At 38.8% G+C, this 21,836-nt stretch overlaps 1 protein-coding gene across 1 annotated transcript in view; it reads right to left on the bottom strand.

The window, feature by feature from the left end:
* Nucleotides 1-308: 308 nt before the first annotated feature.
* Nucleotides 309-21,836, bottom strand: part of efcab11 (EF-hand calcium binding domain 11) — a 68,036-nt gene continuing 46,508 nt past the window's right edge. The window contains exon 6 of the mRNA XM_052154124.1: nt 309-1,743. Coding sequence (XP_052010084.1) covers nt 1,662-1,743 — 82 coding nt within the window. The 3' untranslated portion in view covers nt 309-1,661. The remainder of the gene's footprint in view (nt 1,744-21,836) is intronic.

Here is a 21,836-nt window from a genome sequence, read left to right as displayed (position 1 = left end):
CAAAGGACTACAAAAACCAAAACAGGAAACAGGAACTAAACTAAACTTCATAATAACAGTACAAAACCAAAAGACAACAGTGAACGTGACAATAGGTTTGAACAGCAGGCCAATCCTGAAAATGAACATTTGAGTGGATTAAGCACATGTGATTAAAACTTGATAATTTTTTTCTCCAAGGCCATTTCCTTACTTGATGCCTGCTGAGCCCACTAATGGATTGTGGGTAGAGTGTGTGTCGGGTCATATAGATGAAGACTCAGGACTGATTACAAAAAAACAAATTAATCTTTATTCAGACGGGAGCACAACAAATCTCTCAAAACACAAACAAGTATTTACAGTTCCATAATCACATGTAACAAGGGAAGTCACACAATCTCAAGCGTCTGAATCTCATTGAATCTGATCAATATCAAGTTTCAAGGCAACCTGCTTATTTCTTGCAAAATTGGAAATAAGGGAGGGGACATTTAAAGAAATGCTTCACCTAAAAGTTTTAATTCTGTCATAGTTTACTCATATTGTTCCAAACATCGATGTGGCTTTCTTATGTTAAAGACAAAAGGAAATGTTTTAATGAAGATCCTACTCCTTCTTTTCACTACAATGGCAGTTAATAGAGACCCAAGCATAGAGATTGATAAAGCATTTACATTTTTTCTCTCCTTGAACATGTTTTTATGTAGCCACTGATTTTGTTTGAGGGTAAATTTTGCGTCTTTTGGAAAATATTTTTTAAGCACATTTTGCTTAGAGGCGACAATTGTGACTTTATCAAGCAGTAGCACATACTGTTATTAATTATTTCATAATTTAAAAAAGCATTGTTTACTTGCTGTAAACAAACGTTGAGTACTTGAGAACTTGAGTTAATTAGCGCTCAAGTTTTGACTGAAAAATACTTCGGTTTGATGAGATACAACCCCAAAAGTATCATTTCCCTTTAGAAGATTTGGAATTTGCTGTCACATGGACTACATTTATCACACTTTTGGTGAATTATTTAAGCTTTAAAGGGAAGCATTTTTTCCTAAAGACAGCCCGTAATATTCATTGAAACATCTCCTTTTGTGTACCGCATAAGAAAGTCGTATGGGAGTGAATTATGAAAGTATTTTCATTTTTGGGGGAACTGGTCCTTTAAAGATCCAACCCATGTGTTGTAAAATAGGGTGACAGAACTCAAAGAAGGCATTTTATGAGGTACTGAGTACAAAATATCAGAGGGATAGGGGAGTGAGGTTAGGGAAGGCAATATTGTTCGCTCAGCCAGTTAATAAGACCATGAGAGGTTGGGTTAAATTGAATGCAGTTTGTAAGGCAACTGCACAATAGAAATGTGCGGTTCTCCATTACACAGTGTTGCCTCGGACCAACTTGATCGATATGACATCAAAACTCATCATCAAACCCTGATGTCAAGCATCTGAAGTTACTCTGTCTTTCAACAGACAAGCCCAAATGGTGTCTCTAAATTGCTAAAAACGATCTATTGGAAAGTCTGTGTGAACACCTGACTATCAAAGCTTTAAATAATAATAAAAAAGAAACAATACTGTATGTTACGTTGAGAATACAGATGTTTTGGGTTTGTTTTCTTCACAGCACAGTGATGATAAGGTCTGTATTGCAGTTCCAAAACTCTCTTTTTATGTGCCTCAACTGTTCGCCAAACCATAGCAGATGACGTTTTCAAAGTCCTTGAAGCTGATATGACCGTCAGAATCCTGGTCCACATGTCTGTTTTATTAAACAAACAAAAAACAAATGAGGAACGGAAATCTAACATAACAATCTCTTAAGCAACTTGTTTGTTTACCAGTCCAATTAATGTAAGACATATAACGATATCCTGTAACAGCAGAAAACAGCCACACATCTGATTAATTTGTGAATTTTAAAACAGTTTAGTGTTCATATTAAATGCCATCCAACGAGTGAGACGTGAGAGCGTTATGCTCTTTAATATTAAGCCAGAACTCTAAAAACACTATTGAGTAGCTGTCAGTATCTGATAGAAAATTTAATGTGAATAGCAGGGGAGTATGTAATATGCACTGCTTCAGCTCACTCACTTAAATTCAACCTAACATCCTTTCTTTGCTCTATATCAAGCATTTCATCACAAACATGACCAGCAATGACATTTCCTTTAATGCTGCTGGTTCACAAATGTGATAACAAATGAGTGCCAAGAGTGCAACATGGATGTATTTGGGTTGCGAAGGTGTAGTTACTGTAAGTGTCTCTTGTTTAAACAACTGGTTCAGGGTTCCCATGGTCATGGAATACCTGGAAACAGCAGGGAATTTTAAAATTGTGATTTCCAGGCCTAGAAAAGTTATGGAAATCAATATAATTTTAAAACGTCAGGAAGCTTTGATAGTCATTATCAACGTGAAGTAACTAACTAAAAGTAGTAACGGTACTGTCACGATTCCCTGTTTTCTGCCCTGTGTTTGTCCCTTGCCATCTGTCCCGGACTACACTTCCCATAATTCCCTGCCCTCATCACTACCAGCTGTCCCTCATTGTTCCTCACCTGTATTTCTGTTCAGCATTGTCAGTTGTTAAATGTAATGTTCTTGAATGTGTTCCTGTCCGTGCCCTTCATGGATGTTTTCTCTTGTTTATATTTTGGTTTCCCATCGTGGATGTTTATTTTGTTCCCTGTGTTTTTGTTTTACCCCGGTCTACCCGGTTCATCTTTTGTTTTTTTCATTAAAAGCTGCGTTTAGATCCTACTCCTCGTCTGCCTCGTTACAGATACTTAATTGACTACATTTTCAGTAGGGTATTTTCACCTCAGTGTGGCTTTTCCAGGAACAAGCAAGCAGTGTATTGTCACAAAACACCACAGTTGTCACATTATATTACACATGTAGCAAAACAGCCGTGTGAGAGAGCAATAAAACGTGCTCACTTTCTTTTGTTTATTCCTTTTTCTCCCCAATTTGGCATGCCCAATTCCCACTACTTACTAGGTCCTCATGGTGGCATGGTTACTCGCCTCAATTCGGGTGGAGGAGGACAAGTCTCAGTTGCCTCTGCTTCTGAGACAGTCAATCCACTCATCTTATCATCTGGCTCGCTGTGCATGACACCGCGGAGACTCAGCATTTGGAGGCTCATGCTTATTGAGAGCGAGAAACACTAAATCGTGACCATGAGGAGGTTAACCCATGTGACTCTACCCTCCCTAGCAACCAGGCCACTTTGGTTGCTTAGGAGACCTGGCTGGAGTCACTCAGCACACCCTGGATTCAAACTCGCAACTCCAGGGGTGGTAGTCAGTGTCAATACACGCTGAGCTACGCAGGCCCCAAAACGTGCTCACTTAAATCGTCCTCTTTCTCTCATATGTATAGGGGAGCCCAAATCGTTTAGGTGAATCAGTTTGTTCGGATAATTAATGTAAATTAACTGGTCCAAATAAACGTTTCACACATTGATTGATATATAACGTTGGATAGTCCAGTCTATTTTACTGAATCGATTCATGTACATGAATAAGTTAACTTCCGATTCACTTGAGCACCTGCGCAGAATTCTCTATGCCTTTTCTTTTCTTTTTAATCCAAATCTTTTGTTAATTGTTGCTCTTTATTACTCTCGTTATATAAAATAGTTTTTTTGTTTTATTTATTTATTGAATAAATTGAGATCTGTATTTATGGCAAAATGCAATAAAGCTCTTTTTACATGCATATATCTAAGATTTTATACACCAAAATTATCTCAAAGTGAAATACTAGGTTGACTTTAAGCTGAAATCGGTCTGTGATTACCGAAATGCGAAACAATGCGCCCAGTAGTGGTGGGTAGTAACATGTTACATTTACTTGAGTAACATTTTGAAAAAAAAAAGTACTTTTATAGTAGGTTTAAAAGTGGGTACTTTTTACTCTCACTCAAGTAAATTTCTAATGATTTTCTTTTTACTTTTAATTCACAATGGGTGGCATTACTGTCATTACATTACTGAGTTTAATTTAAAGTAGTATTAATTTAATTTCTTAAAAGGGACAATACATATTAATGAACATTTTCACAAATGTAAATATGTCAGATTATAGCCTTAGGCTAATTTCCATCTGCAGACCCTCTGGCAGGTTGATGTTACACACAGAAATTAATAAATACATACCAATACACTATACACAGACTATATACAGAAAAACAAAGGACAAGAGCAGTGATCACAACATGTTAGAACAGACAGTAACAACAAGAGTGGACAACAAAAGACATATAGAAAATTGGAAAGCATCGACTATATTGCACAAACCACAATTTTGCACATATCCTGACTAACCTGATATTGCACTGAGTTTAATTTGAATTAATGTGTAATTTATTGAGAGATTATTGAATGGGTCTCTTAGGAGAGCAAGTTCACAGAGCTGCGTGCGCTGAGCCGTGTAACAGATTGTCACTCAAGTCATCAGTGAAGCAGCATCAAACTCTTCAAAGTGAAACACTTCGCTCAGCAAATTGAAAAAAATTATAGTTTCTTCATGCAATGCCTTCATCATGACAAGCTGATATTGCAAGATTAAAACCACAGCTCCAACTTCAGGCAGCACGCTGAGGTAAATTTTGGCTCTAATTCTAATGCGGGCTTTTCTGTGTAACGAGATGGTCATTTTCAGGGTGATTCTGTAACTGGGCTCTTATGACATCAGTTTTTAAGTGTACAATTTTAAATCAGTGCCGCAATATATCAGTGCGCTTTGTCCCTCGTCCCACATGTCATAAGCAGTATTTATGCAGATACTTCAGGCAGATTAACTGTATGAATCTGTGTAAACTTCCAAGTTAAGTGTAAATTACTGCCATTCGCATGAACGACAACAGACAGCATTTCTGCGCGTGCACAACGAGGTCCTTGTGGGACATTTTGCCGTTTTCACTGTAATAATTACTAGAAATGTTTCCAAACCAGACAAATTCATCCAGATCTGACAAGAGCCCTTAAAGGGATAGCTCACACAAAAATTACAATTCTCATTATTTACTCACCCTCTTGCAACCCCAGATGTGTATGACGTTCTTTCATCAGCTGAACTCAAAATTTTTAGAAGAATTTCTCAGCTCTGTAGGTCCATTCTCTGTACAATGCAAGTGAATGGGTGGCAACATTTTAAAGCTAAAAACAAACATAAGTCTGTATGAAAATATTCCATAAGACTCTAGTGGTTAAATCAGTATCTTCAGAAGTGATGAGATAGATGTGGATGAGAAACAGAAACAGATCACTTTCATATTCTTCTTGTGTTTTTAGTGATTCACATTCTTTTCTGCATATCGCCCCCTGCTGTCTAGAAAAAAATGACAAATATTGATCTGTTTCTCACCCACACCTATCATAACACTTCTGAAGACATGGATTAAACCACTGGAGTCTTATGGATTACTTTTATACTGCCTTTATGTGCTTTTTGGAGCATCACAATTTTGGCCTACACAGCTAAAATATTATTTTGAAAATCTGAATTTGTGTTCTGCAGAAGAAAGGAAGTCATACACATCTGGGATGGCATGAGGGTGAGTAAATGATGAGAGAATTTTCATTTTTGGGTAAACTATTTAGGTCACCATTCACTTTCTAAATATATATATCACTCACTACTTGAGTACTCTTTTAATTGGATACTTACTCTTACTCAAGTAATTATTTATGTTTGTACTTTTACTTCTACTTGAGTAATTATGTTATTAAGTAATTGTACTTTACGTGAGTACAGTTTTTGGGTGTATGAGCATGTGTGAGCTTCCTTTTCTGGGTGAAATGTCCACAGTAGGGCGCCAAAAGCAAGTTGTGATACAAGTTGTTTTCAGGTCTACAGGCTGTAGTACAGTGAAGAGGAATGCATATTTTATAAACTGTACCCCCCAACCCACACCCCAAACTAACTTTAATTTTAGATGTAAAAATGTACCCTCTGAATCGTGCTTGTCACTGATTAAGCAAACGCAATTACTTATGGTTTCAACGCAAAATCCAAAACCAGGTCTCTCACACTGCTGACTTAGCCTCCCCAACATTGGTCATTATTAATTTTTGTAATCATGCTCATCTCTAACACATGCAATCGGCCAGAAATTACTTTTTATGAGTGCAATTAAAAATCCTTATCTTCCAGTCAAGAATGACTGGAGAAGTTATGGAAAAGTCATGGAAATTGATTGGTCAAAATTTGTGTGAACCCTGACAGTGACTGTGGGCCAGCACATTGGAATACCTGTACAGGTGGTAAATGTCTCTCTCAGACTTGAATGTGGCTCTTGTTCACTCTAAATTTGCTAGAATAGGGATGCCGCGGTGTGAGTTTTTGACGCATAGATTAGAGTCTGAGAACAAATCACGGTTATTTTATGGCAGCAGTTTTATGATAATTTGCACATTTTCTTAGAACTAAGACACAAATTCATATCAAATCACAATTGAACGTGTTAGTGGATGCGTTATTTTATGGATATATGGACTCTAAGCGCAGCATACAATAGGAAAACTGATAAATACACAAAATATAAATAGGAGGTATATAAAGAGATGCTCCAACTTAGGGCACCACACACCGCAACATTATAAACCGTATAATCGCAACATCCCTACTAGCAAATTATTTCTGATTGACTTGAGTGAGCCAGAGCCTGACTTTTTTCAAATCTTGGTGGTGGTCATTCACTGGACAGTTGGTGGAAGTGGGCATATGGAAAGTTGCTGATTTTTCAGTCTTTTATCAACCTTGAGTGGGAAGAAGAGCCTTCCTATGTCTCAAACTTGACTTAGATTCAGATGCATGGCTTTGGAATAAGACCAGGCAGTTTTGGTCTAGAAATGGAATTCGGTTTCTATGAGACCCATGATCATTGAGAATGTTGGTAACCAGCTAGATAGGTCTCCAAATAGTGTCTCATGGGTTTGGAAGTACATAAGGGTGTGTAAATGATTTTTGAGGGAAGCTGATCTCTCCAGTAGAGGAATGAAAGTTGACCCAATTAAATATAATATATAATACACTTTTTTTAATCCAAAATGCATATACACCAATAGATTTAAGACTTAACACTCTTAAACACTAACTGAATGCCATGCTTATTGGCTCACAGATGTCTGGCGTTAAGTGTCAACTTCCACTGACTGTGTCATCAGTCTGTCCTGCTTTAAAGTTGCAACCAAGTGTCCAGATCTATCACACACTCCCAGTTGCTAAGAGCAAGCTCTGCCCCATTCTCTTATAGTAGGCGCACACTTCACATTGGCAAATGAGTCATTCATGACATAACGAGCAGATAAAGATGATGTGAGCAAATTGAAATGTGTCTGCTGAGCAGAGGAGGACATTACAGAGCAATGGGCTGACCATTCCTTCCTCTCAGTGCTCACTTCCTGTTCAGAGATGAAATTAAAATAGCCTTTCTGCTGGAGATGTATCTTTATTTCCTGCTTTTTGGCTTTCCTTGGTTCATCTGCTTATTTTCAACTATATATCAGGCAAATCTGTGGCCACTGCAAAATCAGATCACAATCATGTAGAACTCATTAAGCGGATGTTTTTACCAAGACGAAGATTAATGCAGATAAAAACTGCTACAGGAAAACTGTTCGTCCAATTGCAGATGAGTAGATGGAGAGGAACGGTGAACATAAGGGAAGCTATGCAGAGGGAGGCTTTGAATCTCTCTCTCACTGGGGAGATTTCTCTATTACTCTCAACAGCAGAAGGATTGAGTGCAAACACAGCAGATGTGAGGGAAATTTGATAGCAACAGGGAGGAGAATTAAAACAACATTAAGCATCCAGCAACTGGAAAATCACACTTCCCTGTTCCATGCCGGTGATTGTCATTCAAATGGAAGTGTAGCTCACATCTAATTAGATTCTTATGAAGTCCTCCCCAAAGATGAGGACCATTGAGACATCTACCATGCCCCTCTGAGCTTCTAAACCTCTGGATGGATGGATGGGAGGTATCGTTTTTTAAACACCTGTGCTACTTTCACTGATAAAGAGACTCTTTAAAAAGGCAGTGCACATCTCTTACTAGCCTGCATAACTGATGCTTCAAATGTAATCAAGAGGTTTCAATTAAAGCATGACAAGGTTGAGCATAATCATGTTTTATTATTTTTTTTTTTATCCCTTTTTCTCCCCAATTTGGCATGGCCAATTCCCACCACTTACTAGGTCCTCATGGTGAAGAGGACTGCATAAACTGGCAATCTACTTACTTGGCAAAGCTAACTGATTCTCATATTGCCATATTTGATTGAGTGATGTGATATTAGTACTAAGGCTTTGCATCAAACAGACAGGCAGGTTGTCATATGAGAGGCAGGAGACATGCAGAGACTGTACACTGTAGTCTTCATAGTCTTTACCTCAGTCAGAAGAGACAAATGAGTGATATTTTAGCTGTCCATTCTTTCATACTCTGCTAGGTATAGTGAGTGTAGCACTGTCAGTCAAAGCAGGTCAGCGTTGCACAGCCCTGTCAACACTCTCAGAAAAAAGGTACCGCTTAAGGTACAAGGTCGTCCCATAAAACCAGCACTTATTCTTGAGACATGGGACAAAACACGTCCCACAAATGTAATTAATAGTTCATTAATAATTCCTTACATTTTATATAGCCCTTTTCTAGGCACTCAAAGCGCTCCACATTGTATAGGGGGAATCTCCTTAACCACCACAAGTGTGCAGAATCCACCTAGATGATGCAATGCCACTGCGCCAGAACATCCTCCACACACTAGCTATTGGTGGAGAGGAGAGTAGAGTGATGAGCCAATTCAGGGATGGAGATTATTAGGAGGCCATGATGGATAGGGGCCAATGGGGGAATTTTGATTTTTGACCTCAGTTTAACATTTCACCCGAAAGATGGTGCTTTTTTACAGTATAGTGTTTCCTTCATTATACTGGGGCATTAGGACCCACACAGACCACCGGGTGAGCACCCCCTGCTGGAATCCCTAATACCACTTCCCAGAGCCGGCCCAAGGCATAAGCGAACTAAGCGGCTGCTTAGGGCCCCTGTGGCCACCAAGAGCACATGAAATGACAGCTTGATTTTGTTTTTGTTTTTGTGATATACTATGTCAATTGACAATGATAATTATAAAAAAACGCAATATTAATTTAACGGGCTGCAGGATGCAAGCACATTCAGACAGCAAAACAGCAATGTCACAAAAAAGGACATATCCCTCTGGTGCAGAGAAAAGGAAAAAGAATAAAACAGAGGAACAGATAAACAGCAAGATAAAGGTATGTTAAGTAGCTAGGCTATGTTAAGAGCTAACATAAGCTGGCTAGTTAGTTAACATAGCCTATGTAGCATATCTTCTTTTTTAGGAAAGTTTGATTAAACATCCGTAAATAGCCTTGACATCTTTATATGTCATTTATAGTACAACATATTACTTAGCTAGTTTTAGAATAAAGTTTTTTTCTTCTGTGTGAAAATAACTTTCCTGGGTATATATTTTTTGTAATAAAAATAAGCTTCTGTTCCATAAACTTGGTACTGATAACAACTTAACATTATTTACATTAGTCTACCATTTTGGGGTCTTTGCTATTATATTCCAATATCATTATGCCTCAGTTAGCTAGTTATAGATTAAGAGTTGTTGTTTTAGGAGTACAGATGGCTTGCTGCTGTGTATAATAATTAGTGTTGAGAAAATAACATTCTGTTCTGTCAAATATGTACTCTTATGAAACTTTAGGAGCACTGTTGAAATGTTTTGGATGTGGGGCACAACCAACGCCACCTGCCCCAAGTACCAGTGCTACAGCTGATGATGATTTTTCAACAATGCCAGATCAATATATTTATATGGATAAACCATGCCTTTTGTGAGACCTTTTTTTGTTTTTGACAGTTGCATTACCTTCTAATATGACATCTAACATGGCTAGCTTTTATTATTGTTATTTTCATCTTTCATCAGGTCCATCCTCTGAAGACGAGGAGCACTTCCCAGCACGAACATCCACTGATCGTACTGTTCCTTCCATGTCTGTTTCAACCTCAGCGGATGTGGCAAGTTAATAGCACAGCGGCCTTTGTATTTGCTCAGTTACTGTAGAATATCCTGAGATTAATATTTCTAATTATAATTATTAATGTAATTTCCTTATAGGTCCTTCTACTTCTGTGGTCATTGGGATCGATGTCACATCTATCCCCTTAGCAACTTCCAGCCTACACCATGGATCAGCAGCTCCTCCTGTTGACCCAGCTGAGTTGTCATCTATCCTGTCCGACTCAGAGAGGACTGATCTGGTAAGCAGAGGGCCACTGCCTATAAAGGAAAACTTCACATTCCCTGAAAAACCTGATGGCCGAAGCTTCCACTACCACTACACCTACAGAAAATTAATTAATGGGGAAATAATGTAAGTGGAGCTGGCTCACTTATTCAAAAAGAAATGATGCAGTCTACAGCTTCTGCTGCAAATTGTTCTCTAGGAAGTCCACAAAACTTGTAACAGAGGGATAACAAGACTGGGTAAATATAGGTGTGCTACTGTTACAATTAAAACCATAGAAGGGTAAAATCATGCCAGGCATACATTGGTATGTTGTAAGCAACACAGCTACAACTAATACAATTGATAAGGGGTGTGTTAGATTTATAGTGTGTGACTAATCAAGCATTGACAATATTCAATCATATTGGCGGCACCGAGGGGCCCCCAAACCAAATTCTGCTTAGGGCCCCATAAAGGCTTGGGCCGGCCCTGCCACTTCCAGCAGCAACCTTGGTAACTTCCTGGCTGATGTTTTGAGGTGTTGCTTCAATATATCCACATAATTTTCCTTCCTCATGATGCCATCTATTTTGTGAAGTGCACCAGTATCTTCTGCAGCAAAGCACCCCCACAACATGATGCTGCCACCCCCCCTGCTTCATGGGAGGGGTGGTGTTCTTCGGCTTGCAAGCCTCACCCTTTATCCTCCAAACATAACAATGGTCATTATGGCCAAACAGTTTGATATTTGTTTGTCAAATGTGTTTGTTAGTCTGGCTTCTTTACGGCAGTTTGGAGCAGTGGCTTCTTCCTTGCTGAGCAGCCTTTCAGGTTCGATATGTCGATATAGGACTAGTTTTAATGTGGATATAGATACTTGTCTACCAGTTTCCTCCAGCATCTTCACAAGGTCCTTTGCTCTTGTTCTGAGATTGATTTGCACTTTTCGCACCGAACTACATTAATCTCTAGGAGACAGAATGCATCTACTTCCTGAGTGGTATGATGGCTGCATGGTCCCATAGTGTTTTATACTTGCATACAATTTTTTTGTACAGATGAACGTGATACCTTCAGGCATTTGGAAATTGCTCCCAAGGATGAACCAGACTTGTGGAGATTTTCCCATGATGTCAAGCAAAGAGGCACTGAGTTTGAAGGTAGGCCTTAAAATACATCCACAGATAAACCTCCAATTTAGTACACCTCCTATCAGAAGCTAATTGGCTAATTGTCTAAAGGCTTGACATCATTTTCTGGAATTTTCCAAGCTGCTTAAAGGTACCATTAACTTAGTGTATGTAAACTTCTGACCCACTTGAATTGTAATATAGTCAATTAAAAGTGAAACAATTTGTCTGTAAACATAGGTAAGCATGCAGATCCTCTAATTTCCACATTGTCATAGCTAGAATACCATCGTAATCAGAATAATGATGCATGGCTCGGGGATGTTGTTCTTATTACATGCAGTGTGGCAGCTGTATCTGTGAACGCTCAGCTAATCAACTCAGCTGAGAACCAGCCAAGTCATCCGCCCAGGGCGCGACTCCTACATAACACTTGCAGTGCGTGATCTGTGCAGTTTACGATAACGCACTGCAGAGGGGCTAAATGGAACCTGAGCGTACCAAGTACAAAGAGACGAGCCAGTCTTCTTATTCACACCGGATATGTGATGGGACAGAAATCAGCATGGAATTGCGAAAGAGTGGGCAAGATCTGCTCGGCAGCAATGTGTTGGATGGCCATGAGTAAGATAAATATTGCCTGGACATTTCGGTTGTCTCACATCTCTATGCCAGGACTCCCAGTGGAGGACACTACAACCCTCCCAGGAGACAGAACGAGGGCTGCTTATGACATCAGCAGTGTGGCTCACAGATGTATTCATCTGATTGGTGCTCAGATGTTCTTATTTTTCACTCTTTATTTATTTAATTTGTTGTTAGAACAAGGGGAGAAGGGGAGAAAAGGTATGGGGGCATGGAAGCTTAATTGATGCTACATAAAACTGAAGTTAAAGATGCTCTTATGGCCTAACCTTTCTCTACAGTAGCTCTTAGAACCGTGACTTTTGTTTCTGTGACACAGAACAGCATATGTTCAAATGTATACCTAACTCATTGTGTATTTCAGCTGCTCCCTTCCAAAAATCGCTGCAGAACCATCAAATCTAAAACTTTCAGACACAAAAACAGCTTTTTCCTGCAGGCATTGGCCCTCATTAATAATGCCCTATTGTTTTACCATTGAACAAATACTTGACTACAAATGATAACAGACGTCACACACATGCTGTGGTTCACATTATGAACTGAAAAACTAAATTATTCATAAATGATTACTTTTTTTTTTGACTAGATTCTATTGGTTTTATTTTTTCTGCATACTGAATTTGCACTCCTCACCGACACACCATACAAACCCTGTATGTGAACAGTTGCATAAAACATTAACCTCCTTTATCCTTTTAATCACTTTAAAGAAACACATTTTGTGTTTTTGCACTAGAGTGCAACAATGCCCACCCATTTTTTCAGCTATTGTAATTCCGAAAGTATTTTTCCCAATTAGTTTTCCATAAGCATTTTATAAAATCCTTAATTAAAAGAGAAATAAGCCATGAACCAAACCAGCCAGCTCTGAGGTGAATCACAACATTACAATGTTTTATTTGAAGCAAAAATTATTTGAAAATCGGACAAAAAGACAAATGGTACAAGTCTGCGTATGTCGTGTTTTTCATGAGGGTATGAACTACAATCCCATGAAGCACTGTGAATGACATGAATGATTTATCAACTGATGACATAATGAAAACAATAGAAAATATATAAAACTATTGATTTAAAGAATGCATTTGGTGTGCTTTATTTTCAACTAAGGATCATGGGTAGTGTAGTTCTTCACCAGGAATTCCTCTAATTAACACAACTTTTAAAAAGTTTAAGTGGAAATAACATGGACTGATGGCTTCAACAGAAGCATACTGTATACCATGAATTAACAACCTCTGAGCTCACGGTATGTCACGGTTGGAATTTTTACTTCCAGAATCAGAATGTTGCACTCTACAGTAAAAACTAAAGTTTAAGCTTTCTAACAATTAAATTATTATGTTCCTACTCAAAACTATTATAATATATAATAATTAAAATTTTGGCTGAAAAACTTATTTAAATGCTTTCCTTTAACTTTAGTGCATAAACTCATAATAAAGGAGCAGATCACTACTGATTGTGTCGATATTGTATATTCTGCATTCTACTGTATATTGAACAGTACATTGCATACTATATGTATATATTATATACATTGTTGTATCATGAATATCTAATATGGCCTGTGATCTGTGCACTGTTATGGAACAACCCACCAAGGCAAAGTCCTACTAAGTGTAACTTACTCTGCAATTACACCTGGTTCTGAAAATCAAAACAGTGTCACAGAAATTTGATGAAATGTCATCTTCTTAAACACATAGTTTCAGCATCCATATAAAAGAAGGCTTAGACATAATCAGGTTCTACTTCAAATAAACAAAGTGACACATCTCAAGATATCTCAAGAGCCTAACAAGCAAGCAAACAAGATGCATGCCATCCCAAAAATGTAAACCTTCTGCTACTTGATGAAGGTAAGTAGGTAAAGAGCCACTTCGCTATTGAGATGTGCTCTGATTGTGTCTTAATTGGGACACTTCACTGCATTTTTATTTAGCTTTATTTGTATTTTTTTCCTAATAAAAGCGTCCAAAGAGGGTTAGAGCCGAGATCCCTGAGTGCTGCATTTTCACCTTTGATTGATGGAGACCTGCTGCACTGTGGGAGAGACGTTACAGCCACGGCTCAATTTTATATTAACAAAATCACTTCCATTAAAACCACTGCACCTTGCTGTCATGGCAACCGCTGAAAGTATCAATAGGAGTTGTGAAATGTGCAGCAGAAATTTATTTCCTGCCTGTGGCCCCCAGATAGTGATATTAATGCCACAGTCAGGGGTGGCTGGTTATCAGCTCCACAGCTACATGTCGAGCCTACAAACAAGATGCGGGTTAATTCTGGCAGTGTACAACAATAATTTTTTCGTCTCGTCCTGATGCACATTATCCCTCAAGATGCTTAAACACAGGGAGTAATGAACATATATATATATATATATATATATATATATACCCAAGAAGTATTTTTCTCAGACAATATATAGTATTAGCAGGGGTACGGTGCTGAAGATATTGAGGCTGGAATCTTCCAATGCCTTGGCCTGCAAAGATAAACAGCAGAAAGCCTGTTTATCTGTATACAGTTCTGCTTTTACTTTTACTTTTTTTTATGTAGTTCTGCCCAGATGAAGTTATTTGGCATAAGATATTTACATATATTCAAAGACAAAATAATAAATTAATTAACACAAATTCTCCTGCTGAGTAGTTTACATACCCTTGTTTCTCAATATTGTGTATTGCCTTCTTGAGCATCAATTACAGTTTGCAGCCTTTTGTGATGGTTGTGCTTGGTTTGTCCTGGGCAATTAATCTTTCCAATATTCTTGACAAAAAGTCTTCAGATATTGTAAGTTCAGTGCCTGAACTGATTTTCTTGCCTGTTCTGTATTTTTAAGTTATCCCCTAATGGTCCCTAATCCAACTTTGCCACAATTGATGGACTGAAATATGGACTACAAAGTCACTGATGTAGTTTTCACAGGCTTTATGCCATATTGCGAAGTGAATAGTGAATCTGGTCAGTCAAGCTTGGAAAAGGACAGTGAAACATCATTAAGCCACAATAAAAGTAGGATAAAGGAACTGGGAGACTAGTCAGGATCGAGGGAAATATGAATGCAGCAATGTACAGAGACATCCATGATGAAAACCTGCTCCAGAGCGCTATAGACCTCAGACTGGGGTGAAGGTACATCTTCCAACAGGACAACGATCCTAAGCACACAGCCAAGATGAGGAGTGGCTACGGGACAACTCTGTGAATGTCCTTGAGTGGCCCAGCCAGAGCCCAGACTTGAACCCGATTGAACATCTCTGGAGAGATCTGAAAATGGCTGTGCACCGATGCTCCCCATCCAACCTGATGGAGCTTGAGAGGTCCTGCAAAGAAGAATGGGAGAAACTGCCCAAAAATAGGTGTGCCAAGCTTGTAGCATCATACACAAAAAGACTTGAGGCTGTAATTGGTTCCAAAGGAGCTTCAACAAAGTATTGAGCAAAGGCTGTGAATACTTATGTACATGTGATTTTTTTTCCCCGTTATTTATTTTTAATACATTAGCAAAGATTTCAAACAAACTTCTTTCACGTTGTCATTATGGGGGTATTGTTTGTAGAATTTTGAGGAAAATAATTAATTTAATACATTTTGGAATAAGGCTGTAACATAACAAAATGTGGAAAACAACACTCACGGTCTGTCGTATGAGCAGTCTCTTTCTCTTTCTCACACACACACATGCACACAAACACACATTTAGTTGTCAACTCACATGCGAACACAACACACTTGCATACAAGCCCCCAAAAGCAATCACCTCTAGGTGCACCGACATTAAGATATAAAAAAGTAAAATATCCGAAGAAGAATGCCACCATTTGATTCATACCGTGCTTAGAGTCCTGACGTGTTTTCAGCACAAAGCCATGAAGGCGAAACTAGGCTGTAAAGCCACAGCTTGCAGCTGTAAATTAGAATGTGTTTACTGGGAGGAGAGATTGATGACTACATAGTATGCATCTTGTGACTTGCTCACTTAGTTAATAGGGCATTGCAGTGACTTTCCGCATCTGCGCTCATCCAAGTCACAGCAGTGATGGCTTCTTAAACAGAATTAAAAGAACTGTCTGTGTGACATCCTCAAAACGTTTCTTGGCCAATTGAAGGCAGAGGCAATTTTCCTGGTAAGCTTTACAGGTGTTAAATGGATTACGTAACTGGGACTGAAAGTCAAGTCGACGGGGCTTTGTCGAGCGTGTCGAGGCAAACAAGAGGAGCCATGTTGTTTGTTCCAAGGCTATGGATTTCTAATAAATGTTTACCGCTTGCTTTGACCCCAAAACTCTCAACAACAATCCGTTTTAGTCACGGGAGAGGAAAGTCAATTTATTTAAATCCTGCTCTTATCCCAAAAACTCATCCTGGCTTTGAACCCGTCCCATGCCACTGGCTCCATTTGGCATCGCTGTTATTTCCAGCCGTCTTCTTAATAACTCCTTGACTTAACCCACTTCCCAATGCAGGGGCCCTCGTATTCAATCATCGTCTGCTCCAGAAGAGACCAATCCTCTCTGTTTATATTACTCTTCAATTTATCCCGCTTTAAAAGACTGCTCAGAGAGTGAGAGGGGAAGAGAGAAAAGGCACTGGAGGCTCTTTACAATAAGCCTGATTCATTGTGAAAATTTTCGTGTTGTTTTAACAGGCAGTGTAATGAGAGAGATTCTCGGTCTATTCAGTCATCTATTGACTCTTCTGCTCTATTCAAACACGTTTGTCACTTTAGTTCTCTCCACACACTTCATAAGCTTCTCCAGAAAAGCCTCTTAATGAAATGTGAGTCAGAGAGACCAGCATTTTCTGACAAGTGAAGACACACTCAGTAAAACAAAATGAACAAGGCTGCCAAATGGACAACCTGCTTGGGTACAAATAAATCCATTGTATCGCTGCCAGTATTGCTCGCATTGTCGAGCTTGGAACACAAACCACGCAGAAATCAGGCAAAGCACAGACATTGGGTAATCAATCTTTTTTGGTGTCCCCAGAGAGACTCAAGCAGACATCTACTGTACCTCCTTCTCTTCAGGCCAAAGACCAAGGTATCAGGAGGGAACAGAGTGCAATTTCCAAGACAGAAAAGCAGGGCTCTTGCCACCGAATTAGCATAATATCAAAAGTCATTTCTATAAAATGGGACACGGTTACAAATCAAGTGTAAAAATTTTGGGTCACACAAGAGGACTTCAAAGCTCAGTGGAGAGAGTGGGAGTGGAGTATCAGGCCCTGGTCATGTACAGATGAGAAATCCAGAGGAGAAATGAGGTTCCATATGAGAAAACCCTGCTGGGGATGAAATGACCCCAGAATTGAGGAGGCAAGGATGGCAGCTTTCCTTACGCATTGCTCTCTCTGCTGATTAGCAGGACTGATGCTCTCCTGCCTGAGTCGGGCCAGCGGAGTGATGGGAGATCACCAGGGTTCCACATTGTCTCCATTAACACCTCATCTCACTCACCTGAGGGGAGCCGAGATATGAAATCCAAATACAAAGAGCAGAGATGAGAGAGAATCTCTGAGCAGACAAAACATGCTCAGTAGAACTCTCACTCATGTACAGTTTATCCCCCACACACAAATTCTGTGTTTGTAACTCCAGATACACTCTCTCCATCAGTGCTCCAGTTACATATTCAGATCATATGTTTCACAGTGCTCTCTAGCTGAAGAAAGCGTACTGATCCTGCTTATTTCAAGTGCTTTTTTTGGCTGTTCCTCTGTGCTTTGTGACTGAAAAAGGGAGTGCTTTCTTTGTGTTTTAAAATATGCCTCTGCTTCTGTACCGAGCCCTGATTTCTTTTGTCAGACGCAACTGAATGAAAGACCATCTTTTTTGGAAAAGAGGGGAGTCCGCCGAGATGTGTCATACCCGACTTTGTCAAAATCAGTGGAAATGTGGAATACTTTTGGGAATTTGTGTTTTTAATTCAATTTCTCTTTGCTGTCTCAACGCTGCTGCAAAGACAGTATACAGTCATGGCATTTCTTACCCTCTGTGGAGACATATGCAACTTTTTATTGTGGTGGGGCTGACATACCTCCCATTCACAACAGAAATAAATATCAGCATTACATTTCAGTAACTAGTCTTTGTGTAATCAAATTAAGGCTGGCGAATATCGAATGTTCACAATATAATTGAGATGATTTGCAGACAATATGGTTTTATACAATATTGTGAATATTGCGATGATTTTAAAGTGCTTAATTTTGGCCGTTAAGTTCCATAAAGAGTGCGCCATTAGATCGTTTTGTGATCCTTCATCCGTAGCAACAAGGGCTGCACAATTAATTAAAGGAATTTTCCAGGTTAACACTGTAAACCCTGTAATCCTGGTAATTTAATAGTCCAATGCAAAAATGACAATTTAAATAACTTTACAGCTCAAATAAAACAGCAGTTTTAACAGAAGAATTTTTGAATGTGCTTTTATAAAATTATAAGCTTCATATTTCACATTCTGCCTTAAAGCTGAAGTATGTAACATTTTCAGTGTTAAAATACTTCCTTCTATCCCAGCTAAATATGCAGAGACAACTACAAGTCATTCAGAGGTTCATTTTCTCAAAAACTGTAAATGCCTTTTCTCTGTGACACTATAAAATTCCTGTGTTTGTTTAGAGCAGGGGTGCCCACACTTTTTGTGTGATGATCTACTTTTAAATGACAAACTCAATAAGATCTACCAACTAAAAAAAAACAGTTTCATTTAAAATAAGAAAATGCTTGTTGGGACTACTGCATGTATCCCTACATGGAATTCATCAAAAAAATATATAATAATGTTCAATGTTGATATCATTCAGTTTTAAAACTAAACCCAAAACACCTACAGCACAATAGATTACAATAGCCAGGTCTGATTCCATTCAGTTTTGCCTAATCCGGGCAGTAGCATTGCAATTTCGCGCTCCGTTCTCAGAAGTCCTTGGAAGGCGAGTATGCGCAAACCTAGTTGTCATGGCAACTGAATAAACAAAACCTAGCCTGGTCAATATTTACTCGTCAAGTGCAAGACAGACAGAAACTAAAAGAAGGAAAGACATTACATTTATTTTTATTAAAATTTAATGAAAGTACATTTAAATTGTGTGCGATCTACCAGCATTGCCTTTGCGATCGACGTATTGGACTCCCCTGGTTTGAGTGACCCAATTAGACCCACGCGCATGATTTGGGACTATCTGACGGTTTGAACAACAGCAGATGAGGGTCATATACCGAAAGCTATTTTGAAAACATACAGTAGTTTATTTTTGCAATTCCTTTTCGTTGTGCTAGTGTCGCAGAAATTACATACTTGAGCTTTAAACTTCCAAAAATTGCCCAAATTCACTTCCATTGTAAATGCCTCACTGTCAATTTTTTCCTTTTTTAAAGAAAAGGGATGAGTCAAAATCATTTTGAGTGGCAATCAACACTATGCAACAAATACTGTCAACTGAGTTTAACTTTTATTGAAAAAGAAACTCTAGGAAAGTCATGTGACGGACTGCTCATCGAAGCTATGAAGAGTACCGCCGTAGCCATAAGAAAACCCTTGTAGGAAGCTTACAATGAAACATTATGTTAAACATCATTTGCAGCATGTTTTACCCCTGAGGTGGACTGCATTCTTAATTCATACTGCACATATTCATTTGTTTTATTTGTCTCTGTTATCTCTTACTCCCCTCCCATCTCAGAAAGTCAAAACACGCTTGGGAGGAAATTCAAATGTGGAACATTGCAGCAAATGTCAAGAACAATGTAAGTCTTTGAGATTGCTGTTGTGAGTGGGGGTTTAGTCAGAGTGAAGGCCAATGATGCTCTCAGATAGAGACCGCCGATAGACCTTCAGGCTTTTCGACATGGGCATTAGGAGTGTACCGTAAAGGAATGACAGCTGTAATTTTACTGTCAGAGAATAAAAAGAATAAAGGCAAAATATGTTAAAACATGCAATGGAATCCAAGCAATAAAGATGATTGTGCATTTATCACTTACTTTGTGACTTGTCTTAATGAGGAATACAACTCTCATCAAACAAGCAGTCTTTATGTATTTTAAATGAGGTCACCCACAACAACAATAAAATGCTTACGGCAATCAAGAGAGAAGTAAAAACAAGAAATATTAGGGAGATAAAACTAGAAAAAAAAACACTTGCTGCTTTAATATGAAAAACTCAAGGAAGCTGAATAATTTTGCAAATCTTCTGCTTTGAGAACTCGTTGTGCAGGGTGACTGATGGTAATGAGTTGAAATGAGGTTGCAATTTGGGCCACAGTATATCAAAGCTGTGCTTTTCTTTTTCCCCGTCCTATTATTTGTTAACAGTCTTTAACAATAGAAAGTTTTCAATAGAAATCTATTGAGTAAATTTTCCCTAACAAGCCAACAATGCTGGATCTTAATAATCTGATTTAATGGCAAGAGAATACGTTACATCTTATTCAAATAACCCTATAGATTAAAACAGAGATGCTCAGCTGGGCTATACTCCAGAGTCATTAAAAGTGTGGGGCAGCACAATCTTTAAATGGAGGTCAGAAAAAAAATCGATATCTATGAAATGAGCATCTGTTCAAAATCAAAGTGGCTCCGAGAGTCCTTGATATCACAGTAAAGTGGATTCATTGGTAGTAAGACAGGTGAGGAAATATTCCAAAGAGATCAACGTCTAGAATGCAGCATACATAACTAATGTGTAATGATTTCTTACCATTAGAATTTTTCTCGAAAAGGTAATGTGAAGTTACTCAGGTTTAAACCTGAATAAGATGATGCTACAAAGAAAGTATGGATGGAACGAGAAAAAGAGAGATACAAACAGAAAGGGAGAGAGGTGAAAGAGAGAGAGTGACTTAGAAAAGTATAAAAATAGATACGTTTGTATTTGTGTATTATTGCCTTATAGATTAACACTTCACCCGGTCACATTATCTCTACCTGAATGTTACCTGTTCATTGCTGGCCTGTTGCATCCTGCTAGATTGAATTTTTCAGAGGGACAATGTAATCACTTCTACCTGAGGTTGTCTTATCATACATCAAACACAGATAAGAGCAATGACAAGCATTTCTAATGAATGAGCTCTCCAAAATGCTATGACTGCAGGGAACTGACTGACTATGATGGACGACTCTAGTGAGAGGCTTTTAGCGGTTTCTACCATTGATGCTGACTTCCCAGCAGCAAGCTTCACAACGAGACTTCCAGGATACAAAATCAGCTGCAAGCTTCAAGTGCCACACCTTCAGGATTGGAAAAAGAAAATTAGAATGAGCTTTATTGCCAAGTGTGCTCACGTACACAAGGATTTTTTTTATACTGTAGATACTGTGTGTGGGGGGGGGTACTTCTCGTGTAGTCAAATATCATCTCCACTGTTTTGAGCGTGTTCAGCTCAAGGTTGTTGTGAACACACCAGACAGCCAGCTTTTCAACCTCCCATGACTTGTTTCCATCACGGATGCGGACAATGAGCAGTGTAGATAGAACGCATCTCTAAGGAGCACCAGTGTTAATAGTGAGGGTCCCGGATGTGATTTTTCCCCAGTCTCACTAGCTGCTGCCTATCTGTCAGAAAGCTGCTGATCCACCGACAGATTGTGGTTGGCACAGAGAGCTGGGTCAGTTAGGTTGAGAGAAGATCAGCATGATGGTATTAAAGGCTGAACTAAAGTCCACAAATAGGAAACCTTGCATAAATATATGGGAAGAGGTGACTTTACAGGAGAGTATTGAGTTGGTCCTGACAGTGCAGGCACATTACTTGGGCATATGAT

The sequence above is a fragment of the Xyrauchen texanus genome, chromosome 22, assembly GCF_025860055.1.
Source record: "Xyrauchen texanus isolate HMW12.3.18 chromosome 22, RBS_HiC_50CHRs, whole genome shotgun sequence".
Lineage (NCBI taxonomy): Eukaryota > Metazoa > Chordata > Actinopteri > Cypriniformes > Catostomidae > Xyrauchen > Xyrauchen texanus.
The sequence above is the reverse complement of the archived record's forward strand: the minus strand, read 5'-3'. Positions and strand labels throughout refer to the sequence as shown.